This window comes from Macrosteles quadrilineatus, unplaced genomic scaffold (assembly GCF_028750875.1).
Source record: "Macrosteles quadrilineatus isolate MER2022 unplaced genomic scaffold, UCM_ALF_1.0 Scaffold_1__1_contigs__length_201487025, whole genome shotgun sequence".
Lineage (NCBI taxonomy): Eukaryota > Metazoa > Arthropoda > Insecta > Hemiptera > Cicadellidae > Macrosteles > Macrosteles quadrilineatus.
In genome coordinates, this window is record NW_026542594.1 from 16374354 (window position 1) to 16398126 (window position 23773).

The window sequence follows — 23773 nt, forward strand, 5'->3', positions numbered from 1 at the left end:
GCTCAGCAGTCTCGCCAGCCTGAGCCTGTGTCTGACTGAAAGAAAAATATAGAGTTGATAATAATACACGTCTGCATTAAGTTATTTAGTGATTAATTTTTCTATTTAATTGATAGTCAAGTCTTCTTAGGTGAGTTAGTTTATATTTCTCATAAATCTAACGCTATTACTAATAGTAAAAATTAAAATCTACGGGTTTTTCTTGTACCTAGGCAAAACTTAAAATATTAAGTTATTTGCCATAACGCGTTCTCCCTTTACTTTGGCAACCAAGATTTTGAAGTGTACAGATTAATTTATCTATTTTGATAGAAATAAAACAAAAATCCCACTCGGAGACTTAATAAGATTCTGAGCTACTTGAAATGCAATCAAGCTAAGTTATAACTTAAAACGTGTAATCTTCTCTTAGTAAGCATAATAGGCCTAGGTCTTATGTAATGGCCTAATAGGCCGAGCGCAAGTTTACAGAATTTTATTTTAGGAGTTTCTTGTTAATTTGGATTGTGGTAAAATTATCCCTCAATATAATTTTTGCGATGTTTCCGGGTTGTGATTAGGAAATTAAAAACCAGTTGAGATCAGAAATATATTTAAAAATGTTGATTAGGCCTATTAAATAACTTAAGTTAATTATTTTTTTCAGGTAATCAAGTACTACAATGTCAATTTATCCTTCTCTGGAAGACTTAAAGGTTGACCAACTTTGCAAGGTGAGGTAGGCCCCAACTTATGCTAACCAGTAGGCTATTAAACTTACGGCAAATATTTACTGTATTTACACTGGGATATGATGTAATTTGTATATGTCTACTTACAGTATTTTTAACGCTGAATCCAAAAATGCAATCAGTTTTGGTCGGAGAGATTCCTAAGTGGCGGTAGCGGCCGTAAAACGAAGGTTAGGATTACGAATCTAACAAGGATAATTGAGCGGTACTGAAGGTAATGGTAATATGGCGTGGTCTGGACGGGTCCGTACTGAGTGAAGAGTGAGGAGTGAGGACTGAGTGAGAAGAGCAAACAACTGTTTATACTTGATCTACTTAATGCGGAATGAAATCAAATAAATTTGTTTTGAAACCAAATGATCAGTTCTTATTTAGGCATGTGAGGAAGGTAGGTCGGGTTTTATGTGGATTCATGACTGTATTAAGTGTTTTGAAGTGAGGTTAGATTAGGAAGGTAAGGGTCAATGTCACATAATGATGAATTTTCAGGAAAGTCAAAAATTTTTTTTTTTACTTTTAAAATCGATATACTACTAGCCTATTACAATCAGTATTTACCAAGGAATAATGTATACTAATCAGCAGAGCTGAATTTTGTATACCTTAATTTATAACTCTATTTTTAGCTTGAAGGTCACACAAAAAATGCCAGTCGGTCACGCTGATGAATTTGCAAAAATAAAATAGTAAAAATGATATTAAATTAAAAATGTCATCATAAATGTTACTTATACCCCTCAAAATTCAAATAAACGAAACCAAAATATTTAATTTCGTTCAATTTGAGGAAATTTTAACAATTTGAGCTAACCTAAAATGAATTGGCTCTACTTTGCAGACGAAACTTTAGTATGAATGACAAATATTTCAACAGTGAATTGCAGTAAATTGTTGTTTGTACTGAAATATGATTGCCGGTATGGCATGTATCAGAAAACACATAAACATCATAATATAGGATAAGCAGTTAGTGAAATATATGTGTTTTGGTAAGCGTGAACTACTGGCGTTGACCGTGAACTACTGGCGCTGACCGTGAACTACTGGCATTGATGGCATTGAACAATGTATAACTGGAGTAAGTTACTGAAAAACACATCGAGAAATGGATATTAATTAGAAGAAATGTAAACCCAAATGTAATGTTTCAACAATATTTTAATGAAATCTTTTTTTTATGAAATTACAAACATAGCCTAACATTCTTTGGTCATTTGTGAAAGATTCATTTTGTTTAGAATTTGATGTTATAATGAAGGAACGACTACCATAAAATATTATACCCTAAACCTTATAGTTGTAAAAGAGCAACGACATTTAAAGTACAGCCAGTATTGTGCCAATCGTTCACGATATTCAACATCGTTCACGTGAACAACTGGAGCGTGAACGACTGGCAAATCTGATCTAAAATCTAGTCTATGAAAAGCTACATTTACTGCGTTGACATCCAATTTGAGGTTAGGTTCTAGGCCTAGAGACATTGTCAGAATATGCAATCCTTTTTATTGTAAGTTGCAAAGTTTGTGAGTTATTAAAGTGAACGACTTGAATCTTAATTAAGGTACTATGCATTTCTTATCTGTTTATCAGTTCATTTCTAAAAATCTTCTTAAAATTCACAAAATTGTTTAGCTGTGGCTACTGCGCAAACTCATCACAAGCACTAGAATGTGTTTTGCTGCCAAATTACGCATCGCCCCGTTACTTCTAGAACCCATTTTGTCGAAACGTCTTTGACATGCTGTACCTTGGGGACTGTCTTTAGACAATTAAAAAAAAAGTCCCCATCGTATTTAGAATTTTAATACTGCTTGTTTTTGATAGCAGACGATCTCCCGATGTTTATAGTTCCATTATATTGCAAAATTGTGAGGTTATGAAGTATTTATTATTTGAGTGAACATTACGGCATTAGGCTGGGGACAGTGAACGACTGGCAAATTATGATAAACAGTCTTATTTTTCTTATTGAATAAATTATGATTAGGATCTAAAACTATGTTTGCTGGAAAGGTAAGGGGTTGGATAATAATAACAACACATTATTACTTAAAATAATATTTTTATCTTGCATTTGTGCCCAAAGGACTTCAAAATCACCCATTATGTGACATTGACCCGTAAAGGTTAGGTTATAATGAACCGACTCATTAATTTATGCAACTTCCAGACTGTTTTTGCACAATTAAATAGTGGGTGAAACACAATGAAATAAGGATATCAAAAATGCGAAAGCCTATAACCTAACCTTTAACTTACCTAATCTAACCTCACTTCAAAGGACTTAATACTTATAACTTAGTCACGAATCCGCATAAAGTCTGACCTATCTTCCTCACATGCCTTTTCTGACATAAAATGCGATTTAAACATTAATATTAAGGTTGGGTTGGATTAGATTAGATTAAGTAACATCATTTATTAGTTGCTGATACATTAAATTATGCACTGTGGCACGTTTTCACTTTTAGACACTATGGGATTATGCACTGTGGCACGTTCATTACCAGACGTTGAGGCATTAGTCAATGATTGAGGATTGGAATGAGGACGATGATCATGTCGGCAGTGGCCTAGCTTCTATTACTGATATTTTACGTGAATAAATTCTATTTTCTTTTATAATTTATGTATTTATGTTCATGTGATTAATAGTTTATGTATGGTAGTTGATTTATTGTATTTTATAAACATCACCAAAGTCCATTTTCTTTTTAAAATCTAGTTAATGCATATATTGTAACTCTGATTTTGCTCTCATGGCGTCATGTGTGGTTTTGTCTGTTTAGTATAGAATGTAAACAACTGACAGCTGTTTCCACTCCACAAACCTTCCACCCCTTTTAGTGTTAGTCGCCACTAGAACTTGGACTCGTCTATACCACAAATATGGTAATATATCAACAAAACCGAAGCATAATATTAATTATATAACTGTACGGCCACTTAGGAATCTCTTCGACCAAAACTGATTGCATTTTTGGATTCAGCGTTAAAAATACTGTAAGTATACATATCAAAATTACATCAAATCCCAGTGTGAATAGGGTAAATAATTACCAAACTTACATTTAGTCCTAAGCTATTAACTTAACTTACTTAAGTACCTTATACATTTTAAGTTATCATATTTTTTAGGGCTAGACTTTTTTTTAAAAGTAAGACTTAGATCCTACAGTTTTGGAATACATATACACATAAGTACATATATCCTCTCCCTCTCCGATTATCTTTGGGACTGGGTTCTCTCACTAGGCCTCTCCATCTTCTTCTGCCCTTCCACAATTCCACTTCCTCCACATATTGCCATTGCACTCCTCTTGCTTCCACATCACGTTTCACCTTGTCGAACCACCTTCTTCTCGGTCTTCCTCTTGGTTCTTCTTCCATCCGATTGTTTATTGATCTCTACTCATGATAATGTTAGCTATAACTATGTAAAATTACTGGGTATACACATTGATAGTAGGTTATCATGGCAGCAGCATATAGACTCTATTTGTGCTCGATTATCCAGAGTGGTTTGCCTATTTAGTAATTTAAGAAATCATGTAACTGACACTTATCTATAATTAGCCTACTTTGCATTCTTTGAAAGCATTACGGTAATAGATATGGCATTGTTATTTGGGGAAATGGAGTATGAATCACAGATGTTTTGAAGGTACAAAAGAAGGCGATAAGGATTGTGACTGGTAAAGTAGAAAACGAGACCATTGTAAGCCATTGTTTGTAGAATCTGATATATTAACTGTAATTAGTCTGTACATACGGTATATGAAGTGTCTATAAAAAAAAACTACCACAAGTACGTAATTAGAGATAGTGTCCATAGTTACCAAACAAGAAATAGAGGTAGGCTACATTAGATTTAGATGGAGTAAGGCTGTCAAGAACTCAGAATTACCATACCTACTCATGGTGGAAGGAAAAAACATAGGTGTGCTATTCCCGTCATATTCTGACGTCACTCGGATTGCAAATAAAAGATCACCTGATTGTAACTGTCAAATTAGTATGTATTTGTTTTGATTAGATTGTTATTGTTTGTATAATAATAAAAACAATAACAACCAAATCAAAACAAATCCATATAGGGCCTAGGCCTACTAATTTGACAGTTACAATCAGGTGATCTTTTGTTTGCAATCCGAGTGACGTCAGAATATGACGGGAATAGCACACCTATGTTTTTTCCTTCCACCATGATACCTACTTGGGTCTTAAAATATTTAATAAGTTTCCTGTTGATTTCAGCTCTTTGCCTTTAAATGTATTCTCTGACAAACTGTTAAAGTGGTGCAAAATCAATCCAATGTACAAAATAGATGATTTTTTAAATGTTAAATTCATAAACAAGGATCTAGATTTAAAAAAATAACCTTTATTTATATATTCTGTTTGACGAAATCTATTGTAATTTTGTAATTACTGAACGATGAATAAATTGTCTATTGTCTAACCATTCGAAGTTCACTCATTCTTTTCGGGATTCTTTCATTCTCCATTCTTCTTACGTGGCCGAACCATCTTAATCTCGTCTTCTCTACTCGTCCTCTCAAACTTTCTTCAACTATTTATTCCTCTTCTCAGATCTTCATTCCTCATTCTGTCTAATCTTGATTTACCTTTTATCCCTCTTATAAACTTCATCTCCCCTGCCTGAACCCTAAAACTCCATTATCCTCTCTTTTATGTTCCAAACTTCAGCACCATAGGATTGGTAGGCTAGGTATATATAGTACGTGTTGTACATGGTAACTTGATATTTATTTAGTACTTGCTGCTGTCCCGTGCTTTGCAACGGGAAGAGGACACAAAAACGAAACATTTTGATCTTTACATTTGTTGTATAAAAAAGTTACACATCCACTAACGCTTTTTGAAACAAAATTCGGCTGCACTTTAGTATCCATTGACATAAATATAAAAAAAATATATTCTATAATGAAGTTTTATATTAAATTGAATAGTACTGCACACTGTTGGTAAACCTTTATAACTTGTTGAATGCTATTTAATAGCATAGATCCAACTTAAACAGCTGACAAAATGCTTTTATTCCTTTTAAATATGAATACTCATAAGGTTAACATGGGAAACTCCAGAGCCACTGACTGGGGCGGACCCCGAAAGGACTTTTGAGATAAGAATGCGTCTATACTTTATACTTATACTTTATACTTATACTTTATACTTTCTTATGAAATGGCGACCATACAAATGTAGGTATTTTAAGCCAAGTATGAATGGAGATGAGTGTAGGATGAGTGGTGCATGTTATTCGGGAATGTGAGCTATCATCACACCAAATTTTAGCCCAATCCGACCAGTATTTTTCGCGTTTACTTGTTACAAACATACATACATCCATACATCTAAACTTTCTCATTTAGTAAGATAGGTGCCTCCAGACAAATTTTTAATTTTGATATTTTACTTAATAGTTTTTTACCTCCTTAATCCAAATATACCATTATTTTTCACCGCTGATGGATATTTCTCAAGATATCGCCGTAAAAATATATAACATTACAATTAACAAGGTAGGATGGATGACATTACATTGGAATGAACTGTGTATTTTTAGATGGACTACATTTTGTATATTTAGCTTATCCTGTACCTATCTCTAATAATAAAGTCACTATAGCCAAAAATACATAAATATGCTACCATTTTCCAACATGGCGGCCGTAGCACTGGTTCAAGTTTAGGGGACTTTTAGTATGTTGTTCAAAGGTTTATTGCGGACATTTTCCATCACGAAAGTAAAAAACAATACACAACGTTTCGGGATCTGGAATCTGATCCCGTCTTCAGGTGAAAAAACTTAACTAACACATTACAACTAACAATACACAAACGCCCAACCTAAGTTGGAATACACTACCGAGGGTAGTAGTCAAAAAATATGCACTGTATAGCAGTCAAGTCATGATACAACATGCAATTAAGGGGAGCTGAACCGCCCATAAGAGCCCATGTTAAATTCTCAAAGTTTAGGTAAATCTTTCTCGGAAACTATTTAACCTACAGCTTAGAAATTGTAGACAGTTAATATATGTGCTTCAAGAGTGTGTTGAACTAGAATTATGTTTCTATGGTTACAAATTTTATTTTTTTATATTTTTGAAAAATGCTATTTTTTTTTTAAACAAAAAATATTTTTTTTTTATTTTTGTAATTTTTACTATTGATCCTATGGTGATAATTCTAGTTCCACATATTTGTAGTGATGTAAGGTACACTTGGTAAAAATTTCATCAAGATATGTTTATTACTTCTTGAGAAAAGTGTACCTTTATCATTAAAAAAACAAGTTTTCGGAAAGTCGCGAACAAAGATGACACTACTAGGCCACTAGATGGCCTTACTAGGTCTACTCCCTATGCTCAGAAAATTTGGTGCTTTACTTTGTTTTTTGTTTTTTTCTAGTTTTGGGAGGTGATACCTATTAATATATATATATATATATATATATATATTCTTTTTCAGGATAAAACAAAGAATCTAAAACTAAAATAAATTTTTTTTTTTTTAATTAAAAAATTTTAGGTTCAGCTCCCCTTAATAACAAATCACAAAACACTATAATCTATAAAAGGTTTACGTACAAAAAACTCACACAATGGAACACTAACAACACCGTACGCTATGACTCCACCAATGAAACTGCAAAGCACCAAATTTTCTGAGCATAGGGAGTAGACCTAGTAAGGCCATCTAGTGGCCTAGTAGTGTCATCTTTGTTCGCGACTTTCCGAAAACTTGTTTTTTTAATGATAAAGGTACACTTTTCTTAAGAAGTAATAAACATATCTTGATGAAATTTTTACCAAGTGTACCTTACATCACTACAAATATGTGGAACTAGAATTATCACCATAGGATCAATAGTAAAAATTACAAAAATAAAAAAAAATATTTTTTGTCTTAAAAAAAATAGCATTTTTCAAAAATATAAAATAAAAATAAAATTTGTAACCATAGAAACATAATTCTAGTTCAACACACTCTTGAAGCACATATATTAACTGTCTACAATTTCTAAGCTGTAGGTTAAATAGTTTCCGAGAAAGATTTACCTAAACTTTGAGAATTTAACATGGGCTCTTATGGGCGGTTCAGCTCCCCTTAATTGCATGTTGTATCATGACTTGACTGCTATACAGTGCATATTTTTTGACTACTACCCTCGGTAGTGTATTCCAACTTAGGTTGGGCGTTTGTGTATTGTTAGTTGTAATGTGTTAGTTAAGTTTTTTCACCTGAAGACGGGATCAGATTCCAGATCCCGAAACGTTGTGTATTGTTTTTTACTTTCGTGATGGAAAATGTCCGCAATAAACCTTTGAACAACATTAACTCACCATCACCAACAATGAACTTCAAACTTTTAGTATGTTGAAAAGGAAGATACTCTTAACATTTGTACCAAATTCCTTGGTTGTGCTAATTTTTTTTGGGTCAAAACATATTTTATTGTACTAAATATAATTTGTGTAAAGTAACAACTGTAAACATTCAACGTTTGTGACATAAATTCTGCATTTGGATAAAAAAAATGAAATGACATATATGTAGGATTGACGTATTTATACTATGTGTAATGGTATAATCATTGATAAGTTTATTTATTCAGTAAGAGGATGACGGATTAATTAAATATATATAGTAAAATACTACATGGTCTAATTCATTTTTTAGAACAGTCTTTAAAATGTTGGGTTTTCTTTAGTGAAATATCATTTGTTTGAACTAACAGCTGAATAGATATAAAATATTCTTTTGAACAATGGGGTTATTTTATTTAGTTTACGATTTTGTCATTGATTATAGGAAATAAGTAAGATTAGTAGAGATAAGTAGACTACAGAGATAAGTAAGACCATTGCTGTAGTAGGCCTATACAAATGGAAGCTCTGCCCACGACTCTTCAAAGAGCCTATGCAAATTATTTTACTGCTTGACTTTTTGAGGAAAGAGTAGGAGAATAACAATTTTTACATGTTTTCTTGGCAGCTTTTTGTTTAGGGCCTACAATAAATTGTTGACTGCTTAAACTTTGTTTGGATTAGACCTGGATATATTTATTTATGTTATCAAACAATGAGATCAAGGATGATCAGGAATCACAATTTTAAATTACTACCCCCAACCTCTGACGGGCTTTATGCAGAGATAAACAGATGGATGACATGGATCAAACACAATGCTATTATTGACCTAGGATCCTGCAAGTAGACTTACTATCTTTTTGTAAAATCTAAAACGTTGTTTGGCGTCTGTTCATGTGTGGTTGCGTTTGGGTGTGCTGATATAGGCTAAATATCACTTATATTCCAACTAAATATCTTATAGCTTGAATAAATGATTGTAGGAAATTAGGGTGTACTGTACATAGATTCAATGAGAGTGGGAGTAATTATTACAGATATTAGATTTTGATGCAGTGGAATTGATATAGGCTAAAGGTATGGATGATTTATTACGTTAGGAGACCAAAGTTGTAATATGTGAACCGTGAATTTTAACACAGTGGATATGTTAAAATTGTTTCATTTTAGGTAGTTTTTTAGTTGGACTTAGGCCTACTTGAAATTGTGTATACTGTAGTATGAGTGGGTTATTCTGAATTATAGAAGAGGCAGGTAGATAGAGGGGAATGGGAGGGCAGAATCCTCTTAAGGTTTCAGTATGGCCACGGAGGTAAGGTATGGTAAGTGATAGCATAGATAAAACATACTCCATCATACTCCCTTAAGTAAGTAATGAGTAATTTGTAATAAGTAAGTAATTAATTGTGTTGGTTAGTCTATGGTGATGGTATGCTATGGAAGGTGGTACAGTTGACTACACTTCTGCTCAATCGACTATACTCTCTCTATTGTACAATTTGTGTGTGCAAATCGGCCGGCCGCAAATATCACTTTAAGGCTTTTCACGTCGACAAAATACGGTATTGTTTTATTCTAAAATTATCGTATTTAAAAAGCATTATCGTACAGGCCTATAATCGAATGGAAAAATTTATGGTCACGTGAAATTTGTTTACAAGACGATTTTTCACATTAAAACTGCCAGAAAATTTTTTTTATACGTGTAAACTAGCTGTTCGCCGAATTATTCACAGTTTTAAATGACCACTCGATTCCTGTACTTAGGACGGGCTAACAGCTCGTATCAATAATAACAATAAAAGACTACTCTTTTAAGCAGTTTTTACTTTTTTACCTCATTCATTCCTTTACGTATATAAAAGTATAAAATATATAAATTCGTTCCGGGACCTTTCAATAACACTGTATGAACTGAAGATGTATAGTTGGATTAAGTTATTTCATTGTATTTTTATTTCTATCTATTTATGTATGTCAGGTTAGTAAAAACCATAACTTTGCTTGAACAACTAAATAATTTTTCATTTAATTTCATTTTAACTTTGTAGGTTATGTTGTTGCTAATAAAAATTATTACCATTAGGCCTATAACCAAACTTTTCCAAATACCATACAGTCACAGTATTTCCAAAAGGTGGGACTATTTACAGAAGATAAATTAACTACCTAATAATTTTGCATTTTTCCAGGCCCAACTTCACTTGGAGTCACAGTACTTACCTTCCTACGGTGCCACCTCTGCGCAGACTGCTGTTTCTTACCCCTCTGCTCCTCTATATCCCTCCATTGACAATCCCTCTCCTCTTCCATACCCTGTTACACCCCAGACTAACCCGACCTACTCCATATCCTCTAATGTATACCCGTCGCTTGCAGACTACATGGGCTTAGAACTCTCTCCGGCAGTGATTGCTGCAAACATGCCTGAATACGCTGGAACCGTCGCTATACAGCCACCAGTAAGTATAAAATATTCTTTTCACTACACTACTATGAGTTGACCTGTTTTCTTTATGTGATTACTACCTGCTAAACATCATATTTTCAACTGCTGTCTATTGTTTATTACCGAAAGTAACATTGTTTACAACCGAAAATTTTCCACTGTCAACTACTTCAAATATTTGTTATTGTTTTATCAACTGTGTCAATTTTCAACAACTAAAACTATTAACTTTAAATTGAAGGCATAACCTAAAAAATTCTATGAGTTTTATAATGAAGAAAATAATTATTCTTTGTAGTGTAGCGAAAAGTAACGTTCAAAACACGAGTGAAAGTGGGTCTATACACATTCTCGACCATTTAAAGTGCTCGATAAATCTCGCACTTCAAACATGGTCTCAAATATGTAAATATGTAAATGTCAAGGTCAAGGTATGTACTGATTCACTTTCTACTCTTGTTATGAAATATACTATTTATGTCCAGTTTTTGCTAAAATACATTCCTCAAGTGTAACTTAATTTGTTTATTTTATTTCAAAATAGGTCCAAATTTGGCAGATAAAATCAAATATAGACAAGTGTAAACTGTAATAACTGTATAATTGCATAGTGCATTATTTTGGATGACGGGGTGGTAATGATAAGGCTTTATTTAATTGGAACACACATGTACTTTACTTGAAATCTGAGTACACATTTACTACATGGAAGCCATTTTCAGATAGGAGAGAGCAATTATGCACACAGCCACTATGATTATAAAGTGTTACATATTACTATGTAACAAACATCAAACACAGTAAGCTCAATAGCTAAATTTCTTTGTTTGTAATAAAACCATGTTGATTTCCTACCTTACAAATTATTAGTTCTCTGGATTAGTACAAGGATTAATTTGACAATGCCTAGGTGACTTTGCTTGTGTTTTACAGAGGGAGATGTCAAGGCTGGAGGGAGGCATGGTTGCTCCTATATCTAACCTTACTCAGGGACTACAGAAAGCTCAAGTCAACCATGGGATTAGAGAGGTTCACAATTATTTGTACATACCTGTAGCATTACAAGTTTTAAATCAGTACTAGGGGAACCCGTATAATTTCACACGTAAATATGTCAACTTTACTGTATAAATAAATGTACAGTATTTTGTAAGTCCTAAAGGAATAAATCAATATAACTTTAGGGTAAAAATCAATAACACTTTATATCCATAACAACTTGGTACACAATAAAACACTCATCGCTTACCCATGATATAGGCGGTTGACAAGCGAATGGGGGAAAGTATGTGTCAGATTGCTGATTCCATTTATTTTGGTTTTTTTCCGTTGGCCTGGACTTTTTTATGTTGTTGAGTTAGAAAAGTTGTTGTGATATTGGATCATATGTATAATATTCTATTCTATATTGTCTTGTTAAAAGCATATGGTTTATGTTTTGGTTATGATGTTTGTTTTAGTGTTGAGATGGCAATAAGATAAAATTGTTCTTTCTTTTACTAGTTTGTTTTATTCTTTTGTGAATATACTACATTGGCGACGAGGATGTCTAGAAAGAAGCAGAAGAGTGACAGGGAAGTTGATGAAGAGTCTCACAGTGAGTTGGAGAGGAAAATGGAGAAGTTTGTCTTTGAGAAATACAAATGTGAAGAAACAGCAGAAGAGTATATTGAACATTTTCAACGTGTTTGTCGGGTGAAAGGGTTGAAGGGTTCAGATGAGCGTAGTAAGGAGGCGAGAAAAGACTTACTACTGGCTTATGTGGGAAGTGAACCACTCCAGAAGATGCAAAATTATTTCATCCCGAAGAACCTTGATTCTTGTTCATATGAAGAAATTAAGACTGCATTTTTCACACTGTATGGTCCAAACCAAACGATTTTTGCTGCCCATTTTGAGTTTGAAAGAGCTGTTAGAAATGAAAGTGAGTCCTTCACAGAATATTTCACCCGGTTAAAGAAACTAAGCAAACACTGTCGGTATGGCCAAGGCTTGGATGAACGGATCCGGGATCGTTTCATCGCAGGGGTGTTCAATGAACAATTTGAAGTGGAAGTAAGGCATCGTTGGCCGGATGGTGTAGAGACCGGTGGCAGTGTTGTCACGGCAGAGAGAGCGTTCCAGCTGGCCAGGTCGATGGAGCGTGCCAGAAACGAGGTGAATGCCAATACTACATCGAACGTATGTTTTGTCAAGAAGCGGCAAACAACTGGTCAAGTGAATGGATGTGAGAACTGTGGCAGATATAAATGTGTCAAGGAGAAATGTCCAGCAAAAGGCCAGGAGTGTCTCAAATGCCGGAAGATAGGACATTTTGCTAGGGTGTGCAAAAGGAAGTTTGTCAGTAAAATTGACACGAAGTATTCCGATGGTGAGCACAGTTCAGATGGGGAGGAATCTGGTCTTCATGCTCTTAAGAAGATTTCAAACAGAACTCCACGTGCCTCAATAAGAGTGAATGTTAATGGACTGCCCTGCCTTATGGAATTCGATTCTGGTGCTAGAATTTCTACAATTGGGCAGACATTATGGAAGAAACTCGGTAAGCCCCAGGTTAAACCTCTCTCCGGGTTGACAGGCTATGGTCAAACACCGTTAGCATGTTTAGGCAAATGCTATGTGTCAGTGTGTTTGAATGGGGAAACTAGGAAATTACCAGTGGCAGTAATGGAAAAAGATGACATTCCATTGTTTGGACTTCCGTGGATGGTATCATTTGGAATGAAACTTCCACCTGAAGTTAGTGTAAAATCAAACAATGTAACAAATGATGATGTGAATATTACGGACCAATCACTGGTGAAGGAATTTGATAGTGTTTTCTCTGATGGATTGGGTAAAATTGAAGGAGTAAAGGCTAGAATACATGTCAAGAAGGATTTTCCACCAATTGCACTGAAAGCCAGAAGAGTACCCCTTCCTTTGAAAAATTCCGTAGAGAATGAGCTGAACCGACTAGTTGAGTGCGGAGTCTTAGAGAAGGTTGATCCAAGTGAAACAGCAATAGTCTGGTCAACGCCTACTGTAAATGTCAACAAAGGAGGTGGTAGGGTTAGGATTTGTGGAGACTTCAGGGTTACCGTGAACAAGGCGATTGTGCCTGAAGTTTATCAGATGCCTACTTTTGCTGATTTGACAAACAAAATTGCTGGAGGTCGATTATTTACTGTAATTGATTTGAAAGATGCATACTTACAGTTAGAGGTTGCAGAGGAAGATCGAAACTACTTAATAATAGCTACTCATATGGGGCATTTCCGCTACAAACGCCTTGCATTTGGCTTAACTGATGCTCCAGCCAAATTTCAGCGTTTCATGGAAAATCTCCTCAGTGATATCCCTTTGGGTGGGGTGAACATAGACGATATCATAGTCAGTGGAAGAACCAAAGAAGAGCACCTGGGCAATGTCAGAACAGTGTTGAAACGTCTCGAAGCTGCGGGGATAAAGGCGAAGAAAGAAAAATGTCAGTTAGGTCGAAACAGTGTCTACTATTTGGGGCATAAAATTGATCAAGATGGAATACATCCTAGGGAAGATAAAGTAAAGGCATTAAAGGAAGCCAAGACTCCAACAAACAAGAAAGAGCTTCGAGCGTTTTTGGGAGCCATCAACTATTATGAGAAGTTCATTCCTCACCTTCATGGTCTTTGTTCAAGATTACACCGATTAACAAGTTCTAAGACTTCTTGGGTGTGGAATCACCAAGAACAAGAGGAGTTTGACCTTACCGAGATGATTTGCCCATAACAGTATCCTCTGATGCCTCGGAGGTTGGTGTAGCAGCAATTATTCTACAAACTGATCACGATGGGGTAGAAAGACCAGTTGCATTTGCTTCGCGTACTTTGCAGGAATCAGAAAAGCGATATTCATCAATTGACAGGGAAGCACTTGCTTGCGTGTTTGGAGTGGTCAAATTCCACCAGTATCTTTATGGCAGACATTTTACCTTAACTAGTGACCACAAGCCTTTAGAGAGAATATTTGGTAAACATCGGGATTTGACCAAGACGATGAATAACAGGTTGGTTCGATGGGCTATTTTCTTAAACAACTACGACTTTGATATAAAGTATATAGAAGGTAGGAACAACGTGTTGGCGGATGCACTCTCTAGACTGCCCAGCGAGAGTGACCTCCCATCAAGAGAAGAGTTGTCTGCAAAACTACTGGTTCAGGAAAAGATAGACGATATGGCTATGACATCAAAGGAACTGCAAGAAGAAACTAGAAAAGATGAGACTTGCAAGCGGGTAATGATGTTTATGGAATCACAATGGCCACAAAAGTTGCCTAATGATCTTTCATATTTGTCTCCATTTTTTCACAGACGGGAAGAACTCTCTTCTGTGAAAGGAATTCTGATGTGGGGAAATAGAATAGTGGTTCCACAGACCCTTCAAAAGAAAACACTACGTGTTTTACATCAAGGACATCCTGGAATTGAAGCTATGCGGAGTTTGTCACGGTTCTATGTGTGGTGGAGCAAGATTGACGAAGACATAGAAACATATGTGAAGACTTGTAATGGGTGTCAGATGAACCGTCCAAGGGAACCGGAGGTACCTCTGTACTCGTGGAATGTACCAGATGGTCCATGGGAACGGTTACACTTGGATTATGCTGGACCATTTGATGGGTGGTATTGGTTAGTTGGTGTAGATGCATTTTCTAAATGGCCAGAGATATCAATGGTTAGATCTATTACGGCTGCCAGTACAGTGAACAAGTTACGGGAATGGTTTTCTCGCTATGGAGTTCCTAAAATGATAGTCACTGACAATGGGACACAGTTTACGTCAGAGCTATTTGAGAAGTTTTGCAAGGATAACGCGATAAAACATGTCTGCAGTACACCATATCATCCGAAGACGAATGGCCAAGTTGAACGGTTCATCAAAACATTCAAGTCAAGATATTTGTCCAGCAAAGGTGACAGGCAAGATCAAACACAAAGGTTGGTGAAGCTATTGTTTGCCTACAGAAACACACCACAAAAATCTACGAGCAAGCCTCCATCTGAACTGTTCTTCGGCAAAAGACTTCGATCTCCATTGGACAATTTGAAGCCTACGGTGAAAGACGTGATAGCAGGATCAGTTTTTAAACAAAAGGAGTATCACGATGGCAAAAGTAGACGTAGGGAATTTTCTGAGGGGGAAGAAGTCTGGGTGCAGAGAGAAATAGGTGCCGGCTGGAATCCAGGAGTGATTGCATCAAGAACTGGTGAGCTATCATACCAAGTCAGGGTTGGTGGACTTCTGAAGCGAAAACACGCAGACCAGCTACGTAAGAGAAGCGGAGCTTTATCTGAAGGGGGAGAAGTGTGATATTGGATCATATGTATAATATTCTATTCTATATTGTCTTGTTAAAAGCATATGGTTTATGTTTTGGTTATGATGTTTGTTTTAGTGTTGAGATGGCAATAAGATAAAATTGTTCTTTCTTTTACTAGTTTGTTTTATTCTTTTGTGAATATACTACAGTTGTACATGTACAGTAGAACCATGCTAATCCGACCTCTGATGGTCAGACTCCTCGCTTGGTCCGACCATACCGCCAACACAATAGGCTTCCGCTAACATAACCTTATTGTTGAAGAAAAATACCCAGAAAATTTTATGAATTGTGTTTTTCTTTAGTCTAATGTGTTGAAATTCGTTGTATATTTAACCATGTCTGCGCATTATTAATATTAAGTAGGCTTCCACGTTATTGTTTTTGGAAATCACAGTTCATTTGACAAAAATAAAATGGAAGCAAAACAAAGGAATGCCGATCAAAGCTTCAAGGTCAAGCTATCCGTTTGCACTTACAATTGTCTGCTCCTTAGGCCTACACACGACACATCTGTCCGCTGTGCGCTTGCTATGTCACAACATTTTGTGATTGGGTATTTGGTAATCATGTCAACTTTAGTAGTATGTGATTGGGTGTTTAGTAACCACGGCAACTTGTTGAATGGGTGGATGAAGAGAAACTTAAGAAAAAATAGAAGAACAAAGAGAAAGAATAAGTGATGTTTTATATCATTGTTATCTTTATCGGTGTATTTTACGACTGTTGTTATGCTAAAAGTAGGCTACTATTATTTTATACTTTTTTTATGCGTTATCTAATATTTTCATCGACAATCTTCTATCTTGAAACAGCGTAGCAGTAGCCTATGACTAGCAGTAGCTTACTAGACTTTCTCATGTTCTGTTCTTTATTTTGCTGTACAATGTTTGGCAATTTGTTTGTTTGAGTAAAAGTTTGAAAAAGCTGTGATTTTAAACGCTGCAGTTTTTATTACTGAACCAAGGGTAATGACATTGTTAGAGAAGTAATATTTCTTATCTTGTCTTTACATCATCACCTGATCAAATATTAATTGTCTTGTTTACCTTTTGTATGTTATGGTTTTGGTTTTGGTGTAATTGTTAAAAAGATGTATCAATAATTTGTTAAGTATAAAAACGTTTTCCATTATATTTCTGGGCTATTTATTACATTAACTATTAGGTTATGGGCCTTTTACAATTTGTAAATGTAAATTTTGCCATTGTAAATCCTAGAGTAAGATATTTTCAAAATAACTATTTTCCTTATATTTGTTGCTGCTGCTATCATTGGTATTATTCATCATAGTGGAATATCTTTGAAAATGGGGGAAAGAGACATGAAAATAGGAATTGAACTGCTTGAAGGCCTAGAAGGCTCAAAATGGCCCTAATACATGAAGATATATGGAATACAATTGAACCAGATGATTCAAGGGTAAGTGAGGTAACTCAAGGGGAAGGTTTGGTAAGTGAAAAGAAAAAAGATCAAAAAGCACTTGCTAAAATATGTTTATTTGTAAAACCTTGTTGATATCCTCACGTAAGAAATGCAAAAACTGCAAAAGAGGCTTGGGACAATCTTAAAAATGCATTTGAGGATAAGGGATTAGTTAGACGACTAAGTTTATTGAGAGTTTTATTCAATACTAAACTTTCTGAATTTGGTTCAATGGACGCTTATGTTACCAAAATTATGTCTGTTTCACAACAAATAGCAGACATAAGTAAGCCCATTGAGGATGAATTTCTTGCAGTAGTCATGTTGAATGGCTTGCCTAGTCATTATGAACCTATGGTTATGGCATTAGAAAACTCAGGAACCGAATTAACAGTTGAACTAGTCAAGTCTAAATTACTTCAAGAAGATTTAAAATCTGTCAGTCCTGGTCATAACATTTCAAATAGAAATGCATTAGCTACAAAACAGAACACTAAACGTTCTGACGTGATATGTTATCGATGCCACAAACATGGTCATAAAGCATCAGATTGTTTTAAAAATTCTTCTAAATTCGGGGAGGGTACTAATCCGAACAAACGTGCTAATCAGATATCAAATAACAGTAATGAAAGCAGTGACTGGTGTGTTCTATCGGCATTAGCAGCCAAAACTAGTGCTGATTGCTGGTATCTTGATTCAGCTTGTACGAATCACATGACAGGTCAGAGAGATTTACTTCAAAAATACCAAAAGTATAACAAAACTGGTATGGATGTCATTGTGGCCAACAATGAAAAGCTGAAATGTGAAGGTCAAGGAGAAGCAACAGTCATGATAGAGTATGTTGAGAGGAAAGTTACTGATGTTGTACATGTACCTAATTTAAGTTTAAATTTGCTTTCTGTTAGTCAAATGGTAAATAAAGGTCTAACAATGGTTTTTTCTGAAGACGGGTGTGATGTCTACAAACAGGAGGACTGTAATGTATCGGGTCAACCTGTAGCTCATGCCACAAATGTGGATGGTCTTTACAAGTTGGACATTGATCCTGATAACCAAATGTCAAGCAACTTTGCAGGAAATTGTAAAGACACAGAAGATCTATGGCACCGTCGTCTTGCTCATTTAAGTCGGAAATCCATGAAATTATTGAAGGACAAAATGTCAACTGGTATGTCATATTCTGGTCAAGGTTCACCCTGTATTTCTTGCATACAAGGTAAGCAAACTACAACTCCTTATTCTAAAAAGAAGAAAGGAACTCGTGCTGCAGACATTTTAGGATTAGTGCATTCCGACTTATGCGGCCCAGTGAATGTTACTTCGCATGTAGGAGCTCAATATTTACTAACTCTCACTGATGATTTTTCAAGAAAGACATTCGGCTACTTTTTGAAGCAAAAGAATGAAGTTGTTTCCAAAATTAAAGAATGGAAATTGCTTGTAGAAAATGAGACTGGGAAAAGATTGAAGAAACTCCGTACTGATGATGGAGGTGATTTTGTGAACAAAGAGCTAGAAGATTTTCTTAAAGCTTCTGGAGTACAACATCAAACAACTGCTCCATACTCACCATCTCAAAATAGCGTTGCTGAGAGGGAAAATCGTACAATTTTTGAGAAGACTCGTTCTCTGCTGCATGATTCTGGCTTGGACAAAAAGTATTGGGCTGAAGCAGCTAATACTGTAATTTATTTGAAGAATCGGTCTCCTACTAAAGCTGTTTTTGGGAGAACACCGGAAGAGGTGTGGACCAACAAGAAGGTTGATCTTAGGCATTTGCGAGTTTTTGGTTGCAAAGCTTTTGCTCACGTGCCAAGTGGACAAAGAAAGAAGCTCGATCCCAAAAGTCGTGAGTTGATTTTTGTTGGTTATTGCCAAAACTCTAAAGCCTACAGACTTGTTGATCCAAGATATCCCTCTAAGATAATCATATCCAGAGATGTTGTGTTCTTAGAGGAAAAACCAGTTGAAGGGGGAGAAGTGAGAGATAACAAATCATACAAGATTTTAGATCTATCAAATGATGATTCAGAGAGTAGAGCCATAACTGAGAATGATATTAATGATGACATAGCTGAGGATGTATCAAATCTAGAAGAGGACATGTGTATAACAGATGACACAATATCAGAACCTGACACAGAAAACAGAGAATCAAGTCTTGAAGAAGAAAAGCGAGAATCAAGTCTTGAAGAAGAGATGTACACAACAAATGATCCTGAAGCAATCCCAGAGGTGAGAAGATATCCACAAAGAACACGGAAACCAAAGGACATGGGATGGGACCATTTGAAGTATATAATGTGGTTCACGATCATACACCAACCAGTGTATTTGAAGCATTAAATGGTAAAGATAAAGATCTATGGGAAAAAGCAATGAAAGAAGAATATCTTTTGTTCAAAGAAAATGATGCTTGGAGTTTGGTTGACTTACCCAAAAGAACAAAACCTGTCAAGAGTAAATGGGTATTTAAGATCAAGAGAAACAGTAATGGAGACATAACAAACTACAAGGCTCGGCTAGTAGCAAAAGGGTTTACACAAAAGTATAGTGGTGACTACAAAGAGACTTTTTCTCCTGTTGTGAGGAACTGCACCCTCAGAACGTTGATGGCTCTAGCAACAGAAATGGATCTAGATATTCATCATTTAGATTTTTCAACTGCTTTTTTGAACGGACATCTAAAGGAAACTGTGTATATGCAACAACCTGAAAACTTTGTTGTACCAGGCAAAGAAGACAAAGTATGTTTATTAAAACGGTCTATCTATGGTCTTAAACAGTCATCAAGAACTTGGTATGAGAAAATAAATCAAGTACTTACATCTTTAAAATTCAAAAGATTGAATTCTGAACCTTGTGTCTTATCAAAGAAGAAGTGGTAATAGTATGACAATAATTGCACTGTATGTTGATGATTTGTATTTATTTTACAATAACAAAGATGAAAAACTTCAAATTATTGAGCAACTAATGAGTACTTTTAAAATGACAGATCTAGGACCAGCTCAAAATATCCTAGGAATGAGGATGAAGAGAGGAAATTACTTTTTGTGCCTAGATCAGTCAGTTTACATTCAAAATATATTGGAAAAGTTTAAGATGACTGATTGCAAACCTGTGAATACTCCAATAGAGGCTGGATTATACCTAGAAAAGGATAAATCGGGAAGTGAATCATATCCTTATCAAGAACTTATAGGAAGTTTGATGTATCTAGCTGTCAACTGTAGACCAGATATTGCACATGCAGTTAGTTATCTTAGCCAGTTTAATAGCTGTTACGGGAGTGTGCACTGGAAGGCAGCAAAGCGTATCTTGAGATATCTAAAAGGAACTATCGAGAGAGGTATTGTGTACAAAAAATCAGGGAGTCTTGAGATGGAAGAATACGTTGATGCGGACTGGGCTAACGACAAAGAAGACAGGCGTTCTTATACGGGATATATTTTCAAGTTAGCAAATGGACCTATAAGCTGGGAGAGCAGGAAACAACGCACGGTGGCATTGTCAAGTACAGAAGCAGAGTATATGGCACTTAGTGATGGAGCAAAAGAAGCTAAATTTCTGCAAAGTCTGTTGAAAGAACTCTTAGGGAAGAAGGATGCGATTGTAATTTACAATGATAACCAATCCGCCCAAAAACTATCAGTAAACCACATGTTGAATCGCAGAACAAAGCATATTGACATACGAAATCATTTCATAAGAGAAGCTGTGGAACAAGGGGACATTATTCTGAAGCCAACAGCAGAAATGCCAGCAGATATTTTGACAAAAGGTGTTCCTGGCCCACGACATCAAGAGTTAATGCAATTAATTGGACTGGATCAAGTTGATAAACATTAAGGGGTGGTGTTATAGCTATTTACATTACAAGTGTAGTAAGAGCGTTTTTACATCACGCAGGTGAATGTTGTGCAACGAGCGAAGGCGAGTTGCATAATTCACCGAAGTGATGTAAACACGCTCTTGCGTAACGTGTAACGTACAAGATTTTACCTGACCCGACAATATTCAGGAGGTTACGAGCAATATGCTTCATTATCAATTTCACTCATCTTCTAACAGTAACGTTCATTTTCAAACAAAAGCTAGGTTAGGAAAATTCTTCAAAGCATAACAATAAAATTCAAACACACAGCTGATTTCTAGCGTTGAACGTTGTTAGCTCCATAGAGGTATAATTTTTAAGTTATCCACTCAATGTTATTTAAATGGGTTTCATTACATCACCGAGTGAGTTTTTTCAACTTTACATCACTCGAGAAGTAAGGAAGTTGTATACATCACGCTTGGGATAGGGAAGTTAAACATGGCGGGTTAGGTAAAAGAAGTAATATTTCTCATCTTGTCTTTACATCATCGCCTGATCAAATATTAATTGTCTTGTTTACCTTGTTGTGGTTTTGGTTTTGGTGTAATTGTTAAAAAGATGTATCAATAATTTGTTCAGTATAAAAACGTTTTCCATTATATTTCTGGGCTATTTATTACATTAACTATTAGACATAACATAATTATCATGATTGCGCAATAGCCTACTAATTGTAATTTTATGATATAATATGCAAACTATTACATTAACGTCAATTTAGTTTATGAGTTGGAAACAACTGATTTATGTAATGTTGGATTAACTGTGGTTATCAGTTATCTGTGGTCTGTTCAAAATACAGTTTTACTAAGTTTTTATGTCAATAAACGTGTTCCTCTGATAATCCGACCTTTTTGCTGTTCCGACCATGCTCCCGGTCCCATAGGTGACGGATTAGCGAGGTTATAATGTATCTTGCTGACATTATTGGTATGTTGAGGCTGCTGCTCGATGTACTCTAGATGGCTCTCCTCATATTTTTAGTCTTCTTTTTGCCTGATAAATTTTAACCAAATATTTTGATGATACTTTTAATAATGTTTGTCCAGTAGTTCTGGTAAATCTAACACAACCTTTTTTTGCTGGTCAAATAATTTTCAAAGGCTCTTTAAGAGTTGTTGTTCTTGTTGGTATCTATTATGTTTAAACTGAATATATTTATCAAGTAACCCGTGTGAAAATATCAATTAAAATATCTTAAGCTACATGGCTAATTTCCAAATATTGTAGAAAGCTCTCCACAAAAAACGTTCAAAAAAGATCAAGCCGATTGCCATTAGATCATTAAAAACGTGAATACGGCTTATATCGGCAAAGCATGATTTTTTGTTGGACGAGAAAATAAAATATTCTTACCAATGATCGAAAACATACGTTTGACAATAGTTTTGTCCAATGTAATTTCTATAATATCATAAATGATGTAGGTATTAAAGTAGTTAAAACCCGCCGTCCTGGTGGTTGCTGGAGTCATCCCCGTCAAACTTTTGGCGGCGGAGAGGAAGGCAATTTATCAGCGCCGTGGGGAGGACCAGGCAAGAATTGAGGAACGCACCCGGACCTTCCAGCTGTGGCAGGAGAGCTGGGAACAGGAGACAAGGGGGCTCTGGACCAGGCGACTGATACAACAAGTCCATCCTTGGGTTAATCGGCGGTGCGGAGAGGTGAACTTCTACCTCACCCAATTTCTGACGGGTCACGGCTTTTTCCGGTCGTACTTGTTCAGGATGGGCAAAGCCGTGTCACCCGATTGCATATACTGCCCAGGCATTCCCGATGATGTGGAACACACTTTCTTCCACTGTCAGCATTGGGAAAGACCCCGCCTAGAGGCTCAACAGTTCGTAGGACTGCTGTCGGTGGACACGGTCATACCGATGATGATGGAGGGTGAGGACAATTGGACCTGTGTGTCACTTACATCCAGGGTGTTCTCCGCGCCAAGAAGCTTGACCTCGACCGGGATGCGGTTTAGGTTAAAAAAATAAATAATGCCAGAAACGGTGCGAGCCCTGTGGGCTTAGGTCACATGTTGGCCTGACTTGAAGTAATGTGACAAACAATTCCAGGTCTGTGTCCAACAGAGTAGAGGGGGTTTTTTAGTGAGTAGTCTGTGATAAACTCAGGAGTCTCACACTACAGGCTGGCTACCTGTGTGCGTAAATGCATTTTCCCTCCTCGCAAAAAAAAAAAAAAAAAAAAAAGTAGTTAAAAAAGGTACTAAAACCATTAACAAACAATGTATTGTTAAGTTAACATGATAAAGATTATTTCACTGTTCCTTTGATATTGAGATTTTCCACATTCAATAATTTCATAGTATAAAATATTACTTAGTTGCATTTTTTGACAGATTCAGTTAATGCTTATAACACGTGAACTTTGAAATACTATTTAAATATTAAAATATGTTTCATTAAAAAGTAGTGTAAAATTATCCATCTGGTCATAATGTAAACAAATCTGTGGAGGAAACTTTAAAGGCCACTGGGGCAGAGCCCGAAGGGAATTTACCTTGGTTCTCTTTTGGTAGTTC

General features: G+C 35.7%; 1 protein-coding gene across 1 annotated transcript in view; it reads left to right on the forward strand.

Moving 5' to 3' along the window:
* Positions 1-23773, forward strand: part of LOC129004373 (syntenin-1-like) — a 54999-nt gene continuing 31226 nt past the window's right edge. The window contains exons 1-4 of the mRNA XM_054432945.1: positions 1-130; positions 647-713; positions 10327-10596; positions 11517-11612. Coding sequence (XP_054288920.1) covers positions 663-713; positions 10327-10596; positions 11517-11612 — 417 coding nt within the window. The 5' untranslated portion in view covers positions 1-130; positions 647-662. The remainder of the gene's footprint in view (positions 131-646; positions 714-10326; positions 10597-11516; positions 11613-23773) is intronic.